The 17,381-nt window shown below is 38.9% G+C and overlaps 1 protein-coding gene across 2 annotated transcripts in view; it reads right to left on the reverse strand.

Annotated features, from left to right (window-relative positions):
• Positions 1-1,968: 1,968 nt before the first annotated feature.
• The window catches only part of LOC137277734 (T-complex protein 1 subunit gamma-like), a 223,035-nt gene continuing 207,622 nt past the window's right edge, over positions 1,969-17,381 (reverse strand). For both annotated transcript variants that reach the window (XM_067809632.1, XM_067809631.1), the window contains 14 exons: positions 13,991-14,053; positions 11,503-11,599; positions 11,002-11,122; positions 10,563-10,643; positions 9,705-9,810; positions 9,212-9,294; positions 8,723-8,789; positions 8,458-8,492; positions 7,820-7,999; positions 7,191-7,289; positions 5,401-5,587; positions 4,927-5,067; positions 4,163-4,294; positions 1,969-2,943 (listed from right to left, as the gene is read on the reverse strand). In XM_067809632.1, the coding sequence (XP_067665733.1) occupies positions 2,824-2,943; positions 4,163-4,294; positions 4,927-5,067; positions 5,401-5,587; positions 7,191-7,289; positions 7,820-7,999; positions 8,458-8,492; positions 8,723-8,789; positions 9,212-9,294; positions 9,705-9,810; positions 10,563-10,643; positions 11,002-11,122; positions 11,503-11,599; positions 13,991-14,053 (1,512 nt within the window). In that variant the 3' untranslated portion in view covers positions 1,969-2,823. The remainder of the gene's footprint in view (positions 2,944-4,162; positions 4,295-4,926; positions 5,068-5,400; positions 5,588-7,190; positions 7,290-7,819; positions 8,000-8,457; positions 8,493-8,722; positions 8,790-9,211; positions 9,295-9,704; positions 9,811-10,562; positions 10,644-11,001; positions 11,123-11,502; positions 11,600-13,990; positions 14,054-17,381) is intronic.

The raw sequence follows: 17,381 nt of genomic DNA on the forward strand, positions 1-17,381 counted from the left end.
CCTTCACTGACTTGCTGAACCTGAAGAAATGCCTGACATGTACTCCCCGAAATAGTGTACAGGGTTAGGTAAAAATATTGTATAAAGGGACTTCAGGCGCAGGAGGTTTCTAGGTGCACGATATTGGTGAACGTACAGACGCATGTGTTTTGGGAAGGGTTCAAGATATACCATGACTATCTTGCTAATTCACACAAACTGATGATCTCAGAGTACCTGTATCTGGTTTGTACTTCAAGGGAGCATTTGGCTTATCAGTTGGTATTGACCGAACTTAGTACCTTGAGCCATTCATGATATAAAAAAAAGGACATAAACATGTTGTATTGACAAACGAGGGGCAGTCAAAACGTAATATGCCTAGGCGATCAGGGCCATTATCTGTTGTTTCAATTCAGTGCACATCCTGGGCTATTCTATTACCTAAAAATGGGAGGTGCGGGGTTGTTTTAACAAGGTGTGGTAGTACTGGGATGTGCAATTTTGGGTGTAGTTCCAGTGGTTGACTTCCCGTCATAATCAGCCAAGATTTGGATTGCTTGATTTAGATTCACACGGGGGCTGTTTTTCTAAGGATACACCCTTTTAAAAGAATGTGTCCAGATATTCAAGCTGGCACTGGTACCATATATTGAGAGATAACGCTTGGGTATCCATTCAGTGTTCAGTTTGAACCCTTGCATTTGGAATCGTGTATGAATAAGTGAAAACATAAGAATAAGTTATCTGAAAAGGCTTGGTTAGCGTCTCAAAAACAAGCTCTTTCAGTAAACCTGAAGGGGAGTCTCTTTACCAAGCGATTCTTGTTTCAAATTGCAAACTGATTTTTATGCACTTTAATATCTACGTTGTTTCTTGAAGTTTATGATGCATTTATTACAGATTTAGGGATACTAAGAGTGAGTTTAGATTTACGCCACACTCAGCTATATTTCAGCTATATGGCGGCGGTCTGTAAATAATCGAGTCTGGACCAGACAATCCAGTGATCAACAACATGCAATTGGGAACCCATAACATGTGTCAACCAAATCAGTGAGCCTGACCACCCGGTCCCGTTAGTCGCCTCTTAAGGCAAGCATGGGTTGCTGAAGGCCTATTCTACCCCGGGACCTTCACGGGTTGGGGTACCAAGATAAAATCAAACAAAATGGGGATCGTGAGGCTTGATCATAGCAAAATTCAATTTTGCTCAAGGTTGATAGAAAATATTTAGAATAAATGACACATAAGAACAGCTACATTTGTATTCTTTTCTTAGTGAGGCTAACTTCTTTTGATAGCCTTTCGTAGCATTAAAGAGTTCAACAGAATTGTTTTGTTTGACAGTGTTAACAGATGGTATATGAATGAATATTATATGCATATATTTATTATCGTGACACGCTATAGTTTTATGTACGCTTAATCACAATTGTTATTTTGAACGATTACATTGTATATGGGACGAAGGGGTAGTTCAATAGATAAAACGTTCACTTCTCATGCTGAAGACCCTGGTTCGATTCCGATATGAGTACAATGTGTTAAGGCCATTTCTGAAGTCTTCCATCGTGATATTGCTAAAATATTGCCAAAAGGGGTGTAAAACGATGCTCACATGATAAATGAGAATGTAAAGCTTTTGTGAGCAAGGTTTAAGCTGCATTTAGCAATATTCCACCAAAATTACTGCGTGGCACACTAGAAAGTAAAGTTTTTGTATTATTCTTTGTCATATAATGTGTACACCCCACCATTATTAAAAAGCTGAACCCTGATATGACCTGAACAGTTCAAGTCCAATTCTAAGTAAGACTAAAGAAACAAGTCAGCTTCCAAGAATTCAGCATTGACAATTAAGTATGTTCACTTATCAAATGAATCCACAAGTGTGTCGCAGTTTTTAGCTTGCTAGGTAAGAATAGGTACACAATTTTCTAATACAGTTACTCCACACCTGGAGCCAATTATAACACAACTAATGCAGACAGAACATTTTTGGTTTATTGGCCTGTTTTTTTTTGCTTTGTGTACAAAAACAAGTACAGCCCAAGACATTGTATCTGTTACGGCCTGGGCAATAATAAACAATAGAATAGCACTTGACATGATGAAAGCAAGAAATAAACAGTACAGCACACTTCATCCAATGGATGCCATGTGAACCTGTTGACAGGTGACGCCATGGCAACCACAGAAAGGGAGAACTTTATCTAGTGACAACTTTGATCAGTATAAATACTTTATTACAACCCACTTGTCTGTTCATTTCATTTCCCCATTGCCAGCATAATGTACATGGATAGAATCAAGAATAGAAGGATATGTCATACAGTACAATTCAATATTCCTCACATTTGGCTGAGACAAGGAATAATTAATAACTGACATGACAAGATTACAAAGTCGGACAAAGGCGATGTTCTTGCACTGACTGATATTTGTATTGGACACTTTTAACTCCTAAGTCATAGAGAGAAAGGAATATTGACATGTGCAATGGAGTGAATATCTGATGAGGACATGAATTATGAAAAGCATGTTTTGATGGCAACATTGTTCACAGAGCTAACTGTTCCATATTGACAATCATTACAGATTCTAAGAGTCTTTCACCAGAGGAAAATAAATATTCCATCTTATTGCCCAATATTTCTGCTTAATCAAATTGTGTATGAAGTGATACTAGAAAGCCTTCTGTTTCTCATATATAAATGTTGGGGACATCAGTAGTGTCGCTGACATACACTGGTGGAGAAATGTTGATGCTGTGACAATTATGACAACCATGCAGAATCCAGGTCAGGTGGAGCTGTTGCGGAAGCTGTCGGTGGGTGTGGCTCAGGGCTCTGGGCCCTCTGACGCCTGGGGGGCAGCGGCCTGGGCAGCAGCAGCAGCATCACCTCCCTGTTTCTTTACACCTGACACGATGTCATCGATCCTCAACAGTAGAACTGCCGTCTGCATGGAGGAGTTAAAATGTTATTGAGTGGGCGAGTGAGGTGGAGTTGATAACATTTTCGAAAATTTCCATATTAGTCCCTCTGGGAGCAGACTGGAATTTGTCTACATGACAAACACTTGCACTAAATGGCAATTTAATGAATCATGTCATCAAACAAAGACATGGTTGACCTCGGGTCATCATACCTCTACAACATGAATGGCTGTACGCGTTCACGGTAGGGCTTGTAGGAGTATGTGCAGAAATAAAATAAGAAAATCCGGTGACCAGTTCTTGAGATACTGTGTTGGCAAGCTTAACATGTAGGTGAACATGCTGAAATCATCAAAGCATCTCCATGACTTTGAACATTAACTGAAAGTCATCAAAATCTACTGAGCCTTGCCTCTTCCCTAGATGAAGCTTGATGTCGAATGTTAAGAAAATCCAGGGAACAGTTCTTGAGGTAACTGACAAGCTTAACATGCAGCTTAACATGCTGAAATATTAAAATTGTTGCCATGACCTTGAAAATTAAGTGAAGGTCACACAAATCAACTGGGCCCTGCACCTTCCCTAGAATAAGCTTGGTGTTGAATATGAAGAAAATTCTGGGAATGGTTCTTGAGTTATCTCGCTAACAAGGGTTGGGTGTAGGTCACCAAACTTAACCGAGACCTGTCTTTTAGTATGATGAGCGTACATACCAAATATGAAAAGAATCTAGTGAAAGGTTCTTAAGATATTCCAATTCGTATGGACGGACAGACGGAGCCTAATACTATAGCGAAAACCTTTTTACATGAATTGTTCATTACAATCCTGTATCATTTCAAAAGTTACTGCTTTTTTTATATGCTGGTGTTTTAATGTTCTTTTTTAAATTTAGGAGATCAGAATCTATGCATGCAAACTACACATGCAATATAATGTTTGCATGTTTTTAGCATCAAAAATGCAAATTTCTGCATTGATGTGAACACTCGCTGTTTGGTCCAGTTTCCATTAGCCTACATATTTCAGTTATCTACAAAGCTGGAATGTAATCCAATGGGCTGCAACTAGTTGTGTCTGGACAAGCAAATGACCAAGACCGACACTGAGGGTGACCAACAGCTGGCAATATTTCAGCCATACCATAAAACAAGCAAGACATAGCTGTAGTTATCTGTGTTAGTTATCCGTGCACCTTGCAACATCTACAGTAGCCAGATGAGACACACTAGTATCACCAACCTCAATTGCAGTCTTGAAAACTTGTTTCTTCACAGTGACAGGTTCCCAGACACCAAACTGCTTCATGTCAACGATGGCACCTGTCTCGCCATCAATACCCCAGGTCACACTGTCGCCCTTTGCATGCTTTGCCTGGAGGAGGAACAAGGCATTTACCAAGACAGCATGTGAATTTCATTCATGTGTAGTATTGTTGGGTGAGCTTGCCCTTGTACCACCATCCACATGAACTAAAAGAATTGTTTCGTTGTGCAAAGAGATGGTATATGAATATTATATGCATACATTTATCATCATGATACATGCTACAGTTACTTGATGCATTCTTCATCACATTACTTATTTTGCACAGCGATTACACCGTATATGGGTGGCTTGGTGGACAAAATGTTAGCTCATCGTGCTGAAGACCCTGATTCCATTTCCTACACTGAGTGCATAAAGCCACGCTTACTCACTCACATCATAATAAAAAGAGAATGCAACACTTTTCTGAGCGAGTAGGTTTTACACCACTTTTAGCAATATTCCACCTATATTACAGCGTCTCAGACCAGAAAGTAACGTTTATAAGTTACAAATATGTGTGGTATGGTTGGGTGAGCTTTCTCTTATGCCACCATCCACATGTACTTATGTACTTACTAATTTATCAATGAATATGTTTTTCCAGTAACAGCTTGTTATTTGTATCAGCAAAGGCGTATTTCAGGTCAAGAACATGAAACAAGCTCTTAATTGTAGATATTTAACGGGAAAAGTACCCTGAGAGCTGTGATAGTTCTGATGGTATTGGCCCCACAGTTCTGGATGAGAGTCCTTGGTGTCACCTCCAGAGCACGAGAGATAGCCCGGTATGGCCATTGGTGTACCCCTGTGATGCTTTTTGCCTTTTCATTCAGAGCCTAAAGGACCATACAGAAGGTATTGTCATGAACAATAAAATATAACATAATTTCAAAGTCATGAAAGTATTAAGTGTCACTGCAACAAAGAAACTTGGTTTCGGCTTAATCACATTTTGCAATGTACATCCACCAGTTAATGACTACATGAGATAACTTACTGATATTTAATTAGTTTCACTTACGATTCAATACTGACAAGGTAGGACAATCAGTCCAACATAATTCACAAATTTACACAAAATACAACTGAATCCTTCCAGTTCACTGCCTGGGCTTCTTACAAACATTTTCTACTGATTCTGAAGTGATTAGTTTTTAGCAGAGAAATACCTGTGCTAGTGCCATTTCTGTGGCGCCACCACCTGGGGCCAGGGTGGGGTCAAGGAGGACATTCCGTGCCACGTTCATGGCATCCTGGAGGTTGCGCTCCACTTCATGCAAGATGTCCTTACTGGCCCCACGCAACAGGATGGTGCAGGCCTTGGGTTCCTTGCAATCCGTCAAGAATGTGAAGTAGCTGAAATAACAGGCTGGTTGTCGTCACTGGATCAACAGGTTAAACAGTGATGTGGCATCACATCAGTACTGTAAGCTGACCATCAATACCTGGACAAGGCAGGTGCTTGCCTGTAGCTGATGTGTCGGCTATTGGTTTAGGAGAGTGTATGAGAGACAGAGCTGATAGAGGCTCTGGCACCCTTGGTACTCTCCATAGTACCGAGTATCATTCAACTGCACTTTGAATCACACTTGTTTCTGAATGTATGCAATCATCTCAAAAATGCCCGGTACTCTTTCTAGTTCATTGTCACAAAGATATGTAAGCTCAATGACTTGTAAAGTCCCCAAATGAATGGTATTCAGAAGTTATGCATACAAAGGGTGAAAGCTTTTGAAATATGCCACTCTTGACACAGAAGTCAACATCACAAATTTTTCACCCCTTCCATGAGCAAACAATGAATATGCTGCCAGAATGTTCACATTTGTTCCCAAGGAGCAATTAGGGGTATTTTTATGCTAAAAGCTGTATTAATAATGTCACTAGTACAGTTATAGAATGAAAGATTTAACTTTAACCTATATGAGATACAGTGAAATAAAGGCCTGCCCGACTGCCTGTGGCAGGGAAATATTGAGTCGGGCTGCCTGGAGATTCTCTCCATCAGCCTGATTGTCTGGCTGAATTTAAGGTTGACCTACTTTCAGTTTGCTCTCAGGACGACCATTCCATTTTAATTGTCATGTCATGTATTGATTTGAGAAAGATGAATGAAAGCTACAAGCAAATTCCATAACTATACATGGACACCTCTTCAGCCAGTGAAGATAGCAAAACTGGCTGGCTTAGTAAGCTACGCTATGATTGGATATCTGTAGAAACATGGTTCAATAAGAACCAATCAAAGAGAGGCAACTTTCAAGATGGGCAGGCAACATTTATGGGCGATCAGCCCGGCTGTCAGGTTGAGTTGAAAAATTATTTCAATCACTGATGAGTTATAATTACCAATAAAAAGCTCACAGGACACAGAATTCACCACCATCAGATAGAGTAAGAGAAAAAATATAGAGGCTTAACACTACAGAAATTACTGAAAGTAGTGTAAGCGGACCATCAATACCAGGACAAGGCAGGGGCTTGCCTGTAGCTGATGTGTCGGCTATTGGTGTAGGAGAGTGTATGAGAGGCAGAGCTGAGAGTGGCTCTGACACCCTTGGTACTCTCCATAGGTTATTCATTATCCTGTCACAAGTTTCAGAATCTTACACTACATTCTTCCATGGTAAACAATATTACAGATTACAATGGAGAGATGAAATTAGCATTGGTGAGGTGACAGTGTGTCTTGTGTTGTTTCCCACCATCCTGCATTATTACAACTGTGTTAGAGACGAAACAGAAACCCATCCATAAAGCAACATTAAGTCTCCCACTTTAATCAGTTTTTGTCAGTTCCAGTCAACGGACTCTAGTTCTTTCTCTCTACTACTGTGCAGCATCCATCCAAATTGCATCCACAGGTCATTAGACACACTGCAGATCCCTCACGTACTGTCTAATTCAGATCCCTTTGATATTCTTTGAGCTGTAAAGGGCAAAATGTAGGCATACTTACTCATCACCAATCTTCTCGATCTCAAACAAGCCACAACCTGTGCCCACATCCTCCTCTTTCAGTTCATCAGTTCGGTTGGCTATGACAGCTCCACATGCCCTGAAACATCACCAATAGAGAGATAATGTCAAGGTATGAGCTGAACAACTTCAACTAAATACAGACACTGCACTGTCCTCTCTTTTAAATGATTAACGTTCGCAGCTACAATCCAAGGGAAATAACTCCAACAGGTCTACTGTATGTAGCTAAAGGCCAGTCACAAAAGACTTGCCATAAAACAAAGTATTAAAACGCTTAAAACAATAAGGGACCACAGTGAACTTCCACCAATCAAACCAAAAACATAGTGAAACTTATATATGGAAACTTCAGCCATATCAGCGGATTGCTGATATGAAGTGATTACTTTCCCTGTTTCCATAGCAACAAGGATAAGTAAAACACCTTCTCAATGGTTGTTTCTTGGTTACTAGCCAATATACCGCCCTTTGCCTGTCACAAGCAATGGTCTATCGGAAGTAAGTCTGACAAGATTCATGTCTACAGAAGAAGGCACCAATCCTTACAAACACACATATACAACAATTAGCTACATCAAACAGCAGACACGACCCAACTGTTGTTACCTTGCTATCCTGTTGTTATCTGTCTTCCTAACTCTCCTGATGACGCTAACCCCTGCCTTGACAAAGAAGTGTTGAGCTAGATCGGACACTCCCTTTTCAGTGATGACCAGGTCAGGCTTGACTGCCAGCACCTCATCGCATGCCTTCTTTACAAACTCTTCTTCCAGCTGCAGAATCTTCCTATAAACACAGCAGCATTAAGTAAGACAATAATTTCATGGATTCATGACAATGTCTTGTTTGTTTTATTCCCTTCACAGCAATATTGCAGCTGTATGATGCTGGCCCGTAAGTATGTCTCTGGGAAAGGTAATCCAGTGACTAATATTATGATCATCAGTCTACCAAATCCTGCTAACTTAAACACATCCTGAAAGTAGGCAACTTTACCACTTGATCTTGCTTGTTGTGAGCATATGTTTACGGCGCTTTTAGCAATATTCCATAAATATCATGGCAGGGGGACACTACAAATGGGCTTCACTGTACCCATATGAGTACATAACTGTTTAAGCTCACCAGTTTTGAGACACTCACAAAGCAGTGTCATGTTCTTCATCTCATAGTTATTTCACAAGAACAGGATGCTGGGGGATGTATTCTCCCACTCTAAATCTAGATTAAGTAGAAACACTTACACAAAATCCTCTTCCTTTGTGATTTCAATGTTTGTCTGCAAACAAATCAAAATGAATTAGTTCTGAATCACGACCCTTAAAACGTACACAACAAAATAACGGCACTGAAGGTATATTTACATAAATACCAGATAAATAAATCACTAAAATCATGTTCTCACACTATGAAATATACCTTCTGTCAATGCACATCTTCACTTTCCAATGTACATACAGTTCATTCTCAGTATAGGACCAAGGTTGTACTGTCTACAAGTACACTTACCACACTTTCACCTTTCTTGTATTCTAAATTGCAGTCAAGTAGAACTATTCTTGGATTTTCTATTCTCCTGAAAATAAAATGAAAATGGTAATAAATCATTTTTGAGTATGTTGATTTTTACCAGGAATTACGTTCATGTGCACATATATGGGAATACAAAAAACAAACAGATCATAGTTGTTAGGAACAAATCTAATAGCAAACCTCCCAAAATACTAAGCATAATTTCATAGACATTCTTAGAGCAAGTGAGTATTGTTTGTCGCTTTTAGTAATAATTCAGCAATATCACATCACAGGACAATGAAATGGGCTTCGCACATAGAATCCACATGGAGAATCAAACTCTGGTTTGGGGCGTGCTGAGTGAATGCTGTAACCACTAGACTATTCCACCATCATGACATTTTACCAGTAGACCTACTGAACAATTATCCGACAATGCATCATGAAGCAATCAAGTTCAAATGTTTGAATTAAAAACTGTACCTTTTCATTTTGGGATGAACAACATCTTTGTTGATCATAATTCCATTTAAAACTTTAGACTCTTCAATTAAACCACCAGGGATCTGAAATACATGATTATATGAAGACATATGAACATACAATACCAACACATATTTAAAAACAGACACTTAAACACAAAGGCACACACATACACAGACATACACAGAGCTGAGAAAATGTACTTTTAACCAACTTGTAGAGTGAAAATGTTAAAAACACTACTACCCATACTTCAGCCGAACAATAATTAAAAATGACCTTCAGCTTCAGAGAAACATCTAGCCATATAAGTAACATCCTTCACATTAACTGTAATTCTTTCAACAACGTAAATATAGGTTATGTAAATATAGGTTATGGAAATATAGGTTATGGAAATATAGGTTATGGAAATACAGTTAGGATTACCCATCTGAACATTTAGAAATGGTGGGATGAAACTAATAATGCTTTATAATGCCTCCATATGTACCTTTTCTACTTTCGCGTATCTCTTAATATCAATCTCTTTCCGCCCATTTTCTTCCAAGGCAACCGTTTGTGTGGCATCAAGAGCTATCTGACAGGCCATGTCCATCCTGTAAGAGAATACGAAGTGAGTGAGTGAGTGAGTGAGTGAGTGTAGTTTTATGCTGCACTCAGCAATATCACAGCACGGCGGTCTGTAAATAATCGAGTCTGGACCAGACAATCCATTGATCATCAACATGAGCATCGATCTGCGCAATTGGGAACCGATGACATATGCCTACCAAGTCAGCAAGCCTGACCACCCGATCCTGTTAGTCGCCTCTTAAGACAAGCATAGTCGCCTTTTATGGCAAGCATGGGTTGCTGAAGGCCTATTCTACCCCGAGAATACAAAGCTCAAAACTAGCTACAAAGACAGGCGTTATATACCTGACTTGAAAAGAGCTTATGCAAAATTCTGAACAATGCACTAATTAATAACACTGTTTTCATTAGCCCTATGTTTTGGGTTTGCCCTTTTTTTTTTTTGTTATACTGATACTATAGTAGAGGTTTTTCAATAAATTTTAAGAATAGTCACTACAAACCATTTTGCTCTCTTTCATCATAAGAGTTTTTCAAAATCACAGTCAAAGCTGTCTAAACCGGCACTCACTGGGACTGAATAAATAACCCAGTTTAGACAATGTGCTGGCTTGTAGAGCTGATGATAAAAGTACATGTCTCGGATGGGACTGTGATTTCATGCCGATGTTGACAACTTGCCAGATCGGACAGATGCTGATTTTGACAGCTTCCACTGTATGCCAAACTAAAGAGTGGGGAAAAAATAAGAACCATGACTGGGGAGCGCCATTACCATTTACTGATGAACTTTGTTCCCAGGCAGCTCTTGATAATCTTCAGCATCTGTTCTCTGTCTGACGTGTCGATGGGTACGCTGAAGAACACAAACAGCATTCACTATCCACAAAGTACACGATACCCTTACAAGACAATATGTCATCGTCACTGTCGTCACCTATGCTGCCATCATCATCTAGTCACAACAGAATGTATTTTTTGCACTGGAATCAGTATTCCAATCAGTCAGACAGATAAGGGACAGAAAATGTGATTACTTATCAATCGAACCTGAACCGACAGAGTATACTCTAAGTCTAAACAAACATGTCATACTACTGACAAAGAGTGAACACAAAAGACAATGAAAATTACTGACACACACATGCCCCCCTTTAAAGATCATGAGGTAACTGTATCTGGCAATTCTTTAAGGAATTCAGACTCCAACCAACCTGATTTTGTTGTGTAGGATCTCCAGCATATCCTCAAGAGCCTGTCTGAATGCAGATATTATCACAGTTGGGTGCATCTGTTGAAGCAGGAAAGGGTGAGCTACTGACAATACCTCACCAGCTATAGAGGAAAGAAAGAGAAATATTTATTACTGCACAAGTAACACAATGGATTAGCATGTACATCACCAAAACTTCAGCATGTACTTTGCAATCTTGAAATGTTGACAACTACATAACATTTACATCGCACTTCATGTAAACATTTTATATCCTCTGTCAGCTTCCATATACATGGGATATGCACTGGTTAACCATCCTCATAGGATGTCTTCTGAATGCTGCATTTGATCTAAGGACTCTCCAATTCAATCATTTTCATTACAAGGATTTTTTCATTTTGAAATAACAGTTTCAATCCTTTAATGTTTTAAACAGCATATTTTACTGCAACTTCTTTGATACATTAGCACAGCAACAGAAAAAACATGGACAACTCACCAAGAATGATGACAGACTTGGTTCCGTCTCCTGTCTCTTCATCTTGTGTGCGGGCAACCTCAATCATAGACTTGGCAGCAGGATGCTGGACATTAATCTGAAACAGGACAGGTGCAGTTACTTCTCCTTGTACACTTGTATTACTAGCACTGGTACAAAAAGGAGAAAAAATGAGTGACAAAAACTGCAATAATATCAAAAGACAATAGAGAAACTGGTAAATCAGAGTTTCAAACAAGAAAAACACTCTGATTGCATGTGATCAAGGTCCAACATGGACATCCATACAGTCAGCTCCAACGTATTGTAAGTGAGGTGGGTTAGGTTTCAGCACTAACGCTGAGAATTCCACATCAAGGATATCAAACATGGTCTTACACTTACTTGTGGAAACAAATATGAGAACAGCTGAAAGTACAAAAGTTCCAATATTCTTTTCCAGTTTGCTTCACAAGGTGTTGCACAGTGGGTGAAATTCTGTAAATAACTGATGGAATTTGTTGTTTCTGAGAGCATACTGAACAGAGTCAACCCAAGGAGAGCATTACGATCAAAGAACCACAACCATTTGCCTACCAAAAAACTGCACCAGTAGTCAAAATTCAAACTATGGTAGGGCCACTTAACAGGAATTTTCTTTCTGCTCAAGATGACATGTTATTATGTGAACATTCTCATCACCAACACTTTCAAAACACACAACCTTAACAAAAATATTCATATTACTTAAAACAAATGATCAACTGTTAAAAAAAACTAAATAGATTCTATAAACAGATACTAATCATTTACTTTGGAAAGGAATCCCTCCATAAAAATGTGAATCCAAATCAACAAAACACTTAGACATGAAGATGTTTAAGGGTTCTACTTCTAGGTTTCTAGTTTGTCACATTATTACGGAAGCTGTGATTTTATGAGCACTTCATAATGCCAAAATCCTAACTCACTGATGAGGGTCTCACAAAATACGATCTTTATTGATCTCACTGCATCTGCCAACATCAAGCATTCATAGAAGCTGTTCATCCTGGGCTGTATAATGAAGATACTAGAAATCCACTTTAAATCATCTGCAGGCCAAATTTCCATTTCTTTATATTGAAGAACCTGGCCATTCCAGAGCTGAGCAACATCCAAAATATTGCTTTACTAAAACTAATAACTTACAGGTGGTAAAATTGTCTGGTGGTAACACATTAGGTGGTTTACTCAAGGGCACAAGCATCTGACCTGTCAAATGCAGTTTGTCAAATCCTGGTCGTATGCAAACACCCCGATATTTCATGGACATGATAGATAAGCACTCTTGGGCTTTACCAGAGTAATAGACATGTGCCTTGTCGATTTTATCACTTGAAAGTCAGCTCAAACTAATGGTGTTGATGATTGATAGAATGTTCTGAAGCTTGATTACTTGAAAAATATAGAGATTCAGCTGAATTATTGCACACAACAGCAAAAAAATGTCACTTGTTTGCTCATTGATCAGAATCTGTTATCAAATCTACAGAAATAAAACTGATTCACTGTAATCAAGGAACATTTGCACCTCTACCTAACCCATAAACAGAAACCCTGCCAGACACTTCTCCCAGTAATTGGAAAATTATCAGAAATTCAATACCAGCCCCTACTTCAACTACAAATTATTGCTTCCAAACAGGCCACTTACAAGAATCAAGTGATTATACATAAACATATGGGTTCACTCCCGCCACTTACAGAGGGTAACTTACAAGAACTATACTGAACAAAAATAGTTAGGGACATTTGTAAATTTTGAAATTATGAACAATTGGTTTTATTCATTGACATACTGATAAAATATCAGTCATAAAAATACCAATACCCGCAACTTAACTTGTCCAGTATATTCCACAGAGAGTATTTCCATACAGGTGATGATTATTCAAGACTGTGCAACATTGTCATGACAACATAAAGGAGTGCCAGACTGTTATACCACAACACCTGAATATGAAAGCTTCTTACAACCAAGTAATATCATTTGTCAAACTTCTTTTAACCAAAATATCTTACTAGTACCATCTTATTGACCTACAAACATAACCCAAATGTTTTCTTAATATGTCTTTATATACTATTCCAGAGAGGCCATGAGGGAGTTAGGGCCATTTATCTTTATAAACATCATTATATTTGATGTTTCGCACCATTAAATAAAGCAGTATGACAAAAATCCTAAACATACAAGTAATACATAATCAAGGAACTTATTGTCTGTACACATCTTTTTCATCAGTACCATTCAGAAAATGAAGATGAATGTGTTTGTTTCATGTTGTGACATTTACACAAATGGCATGAAGAGACAGGAAATGCAAAATCCACGAAGGACAGTTTTTTAACCATGCAGAAAAACAATTGTGATGTACTATTGATATATACATTTGTCATAACAAAAAGCAATCAATCAACGTCTATGGCAGGTGATACTGTCTGATGTTTCACAGGAAGCACTTACCTCACGAAGAATGGCGTTCCCATCGTTGGTCATGACGATCCCACCCATTGGGTCCATAAGCATCTACAAGCACACAATACCAATTGACTAATCAATGTGTTACTTCATTGTGAACATTCAGATGCAAAAAAAAGCACAAGCATCCTGAAGCATCAGGACAAGGATGTGCTAAACTGGTTTATAAACATGGATTGGTGAGTGAGTGTAGTTTTACACTGTTTTTAGCAATATTCCTGCAATATCACGACAGGGGACACCGGAAAAGGGCATACATGGATTGGATTTGACTGACTTAACAGTACAATCCCCACCATCCCCACATTTAACTTTTGCACAAATTGGTTGAATTACACAAACCATTCCATTTTTAGGAATGAGGATATCAACTTCTTTATTATGAGAACACAATGTTTCGGAGTTAATGCTTCCTTATTCATCAGGTGAATTAGAATGGGGTACAGAGCTATATTTATATGTACAAGTAAACAATAACAAAGTAAAAAGTGGAATGAGTTAACAAAAGCTGGAAGCCAGTATAAACAAGCACCGATAAGAAGCCGACAGTTACGATTACAATGATGGAAGCCAATGGTAAGACTATTGTTTTGGATAACACACACTGGGGATTAAGGATGATGTACATGATTGGGGATTGAGGATGGAAGCCAATGGTGATGACATTCCAATTTTAAATGGAACAGTCTCAAACTCTATTTTATTTCACATAAGTTTCAAACAGACAATTTGCTAAAGTTCACTTTTCATGTTAGAGAAGTAAGCGATGACCATGCCAGAATATAGCTGACATGGAAGGATTGTTTCCCTTGTTTCTGTAGCAACAATACCACAGCAACATCTACACAAGACGTCACTGTTTCCTAGTTGCATGACTACAGACCAAAGTCAAACATTAAAAACCAATAAAACTATAGTCACTCATTTTGGTATATAAACTGCCCACATTTCTGTCAAGGTTATTATTTTGCTTCTGTCTTACTCATTCATATTTTAATATCATAGTTACATGTAAATATTGAATCAGGGCCATACATTGCACACCGTAGGTGCACAAGGGCAAGATCCAAACCAAGTCAATAAGTCAGACCAATTGGGTCACTTCATAGCTAAGAAATGGAAAGCTGGGGTCTTTTTGTTGTGGCAGTATTCCATCTGTAACTAGTGTTTGGCTCAAAAGCTTATCAACATCACATCAGTTGATACTGGGATTAATACACGGTACCCACGGAGGTAATCTAACTCACACCGGGGAATTCAGCACAAGGAGAAAATTCTTCTAGCTCCACGACCCACTTGCACAAAGCAATCTTAGAGCTACGACCATCTTATGCCTATGCTGAAGAATGGGAGTTACAATCATGGTAGCGCTAAGATTGCTTTGTGCAAGTGGGCCCAGGTGACCAAATGGTCCTTACGTAGAATAATTGCTGGGAGCAACTTCTTGCCCAAAGTCCTAAATATATCAAACACTGACTGTATAATAAATATGTTGACATGGTATTCAATTCTATGACATCTCATGCTTAGTGGTTGTATCCAGCGCTGTAATTTTTACCTTTGAGACTTGTATATGTCTAAATGACCATGTCAGATACGCTGATGGATGAAACTCTCAAAGATCTGACAGAATCAGTGGTTATCTTGGACAAGAGAACACAGCTTTCAGGCATGTTGAAACAGCATTAGAGCTGTGGTAAAATCTCTTAAGGAGCCACTGAGCAAAAATGATTGTAAGGCAGCTTGCCAAGACAGCAAGAACCTTTTTTCTTCATCAAAATGATTACCAGTTAACAAGTATCAAAGTCCATAAAAGCATGAAAACAAATTTCAAGAGTACGCAGACAAGCTGACAGATTAACTCACTTATATGACTTTATTATAAGTCACCATGTTTAGTTCAAGTAATGATCACACAATCACAAAATTTCTACTGAAATTTTCGCCCACATGACACAAGAGAGGATTTAACTGATTTAACAAACCTTAAACAAACACATATTTTTTTTGCTAGCTGTTTGTTGCTTGCCAAACTCAGCAATATTCCACCAATATGGCAGCAGTGATGTGCGCAACTGTGATACAAAGCCATGCATCACACAGGAAGTCAGCAAGTCTGATGGCATCACCTGATGCCATATCATAGTCCCTCTTATGACAAATCTTGACTGCTAAAGACCTTGAGTGCCAATGGAATGGTGTAAAACTACACAAGTGGGATAAAATGACACGTGTCAAGCAAACTAGTAAGCTTGACCACACGATCCATTAACTTGCCTCTTACAAGCATGGGGTGTCAATAACCCTACAGATACCTTTCACAGAAAGCCTTCACAAGTACAAACACTAGTCAGGATGACACACTATCAGCTTGGTCAGACACTTATAAAAGAAGTACCACCCAATACCCATCTTTGCCCTGGGACCACGTCCACTCGCTGATAGGAGAAAAAGTGTATTTGCCTTTTCTTTGATGACCCAAGAGAATGAGATAAACAGATACTGGGAGATCAATACTAGCACAGCATCATAGTCTACCTGTATGTCATCTGGAATCACAACTAATCCAGTAACTTTTATACTTAGTGACCTCAACACGTTTCCATGACTGAGACTATATAACACAAAGGAACAGATCAAATCCACGTACATGTTTCATTAATAGATTTATCCATGAGGGATCAATGTCAGCAATTCACTTGTCCATCACTTTCACCTATTGTCCACAACTACACACCTGACACTGAAAATACATGGATGGGAATTAACCATTAATAGCACAAAAAGGCAGCAGAATCCCTTTACCTTCTAAAATCATCAGATTTCTGTGTTACACTGAATCTGGAATTAATGAATGAAACACTTGTTTTCTCTTGGCTACTTTAGTTGGCAATTCCCTTGTTTCCAAAGCATCACCAACAGATGACTGTTCACCCTCACCACTGAACAGGACACAGAGAAGTGTGGAGGACTTGTAATAATGTCGAGTGGGGTGATAAATCTGGAGTATTGATCTGCTCGCATGCTAAACGCATCTGATACAGGTGGGGACACAACGGCACATACCAGGATGCAAAGTTACACCAGGACAACAGACCGCCACCCACTGTTGCCATGGATAACAAATGTGATAAATTGACTGATCAATTAAGTCAACCTAAATCATCTTCCCATGACATGATCTGAAGCAACTTGTGATAACTGCACTACAAAGTCAGTGGCATTACTGGGACTAAGCACACGCTTCCTGATCCCTCACCAACATCTCTGTTAGTGACGACTATGCTCCCTTGCTGTGGTCTAGGTGGGTACAAATTGTTGATCCTTTCCTGTTACCATAACGATGTTCATATTTACATGTGTATCTATATCCGAT

Source organism: Haliotis asinina, chromosome 3, assembly GCF_037392515.1.
Source record: "Haliotis asinina isolate JCU_RB_2024 chromosome 3, JCU_Hal_asi_v2, whole genome shotgun sequence".
Taxonomy (NCBI): Eukaryota; Metazoa; Mollusca; class Gastropoda; order Lepetellida; family Haliotidae; genus Haliotis; species Haliotis asinina.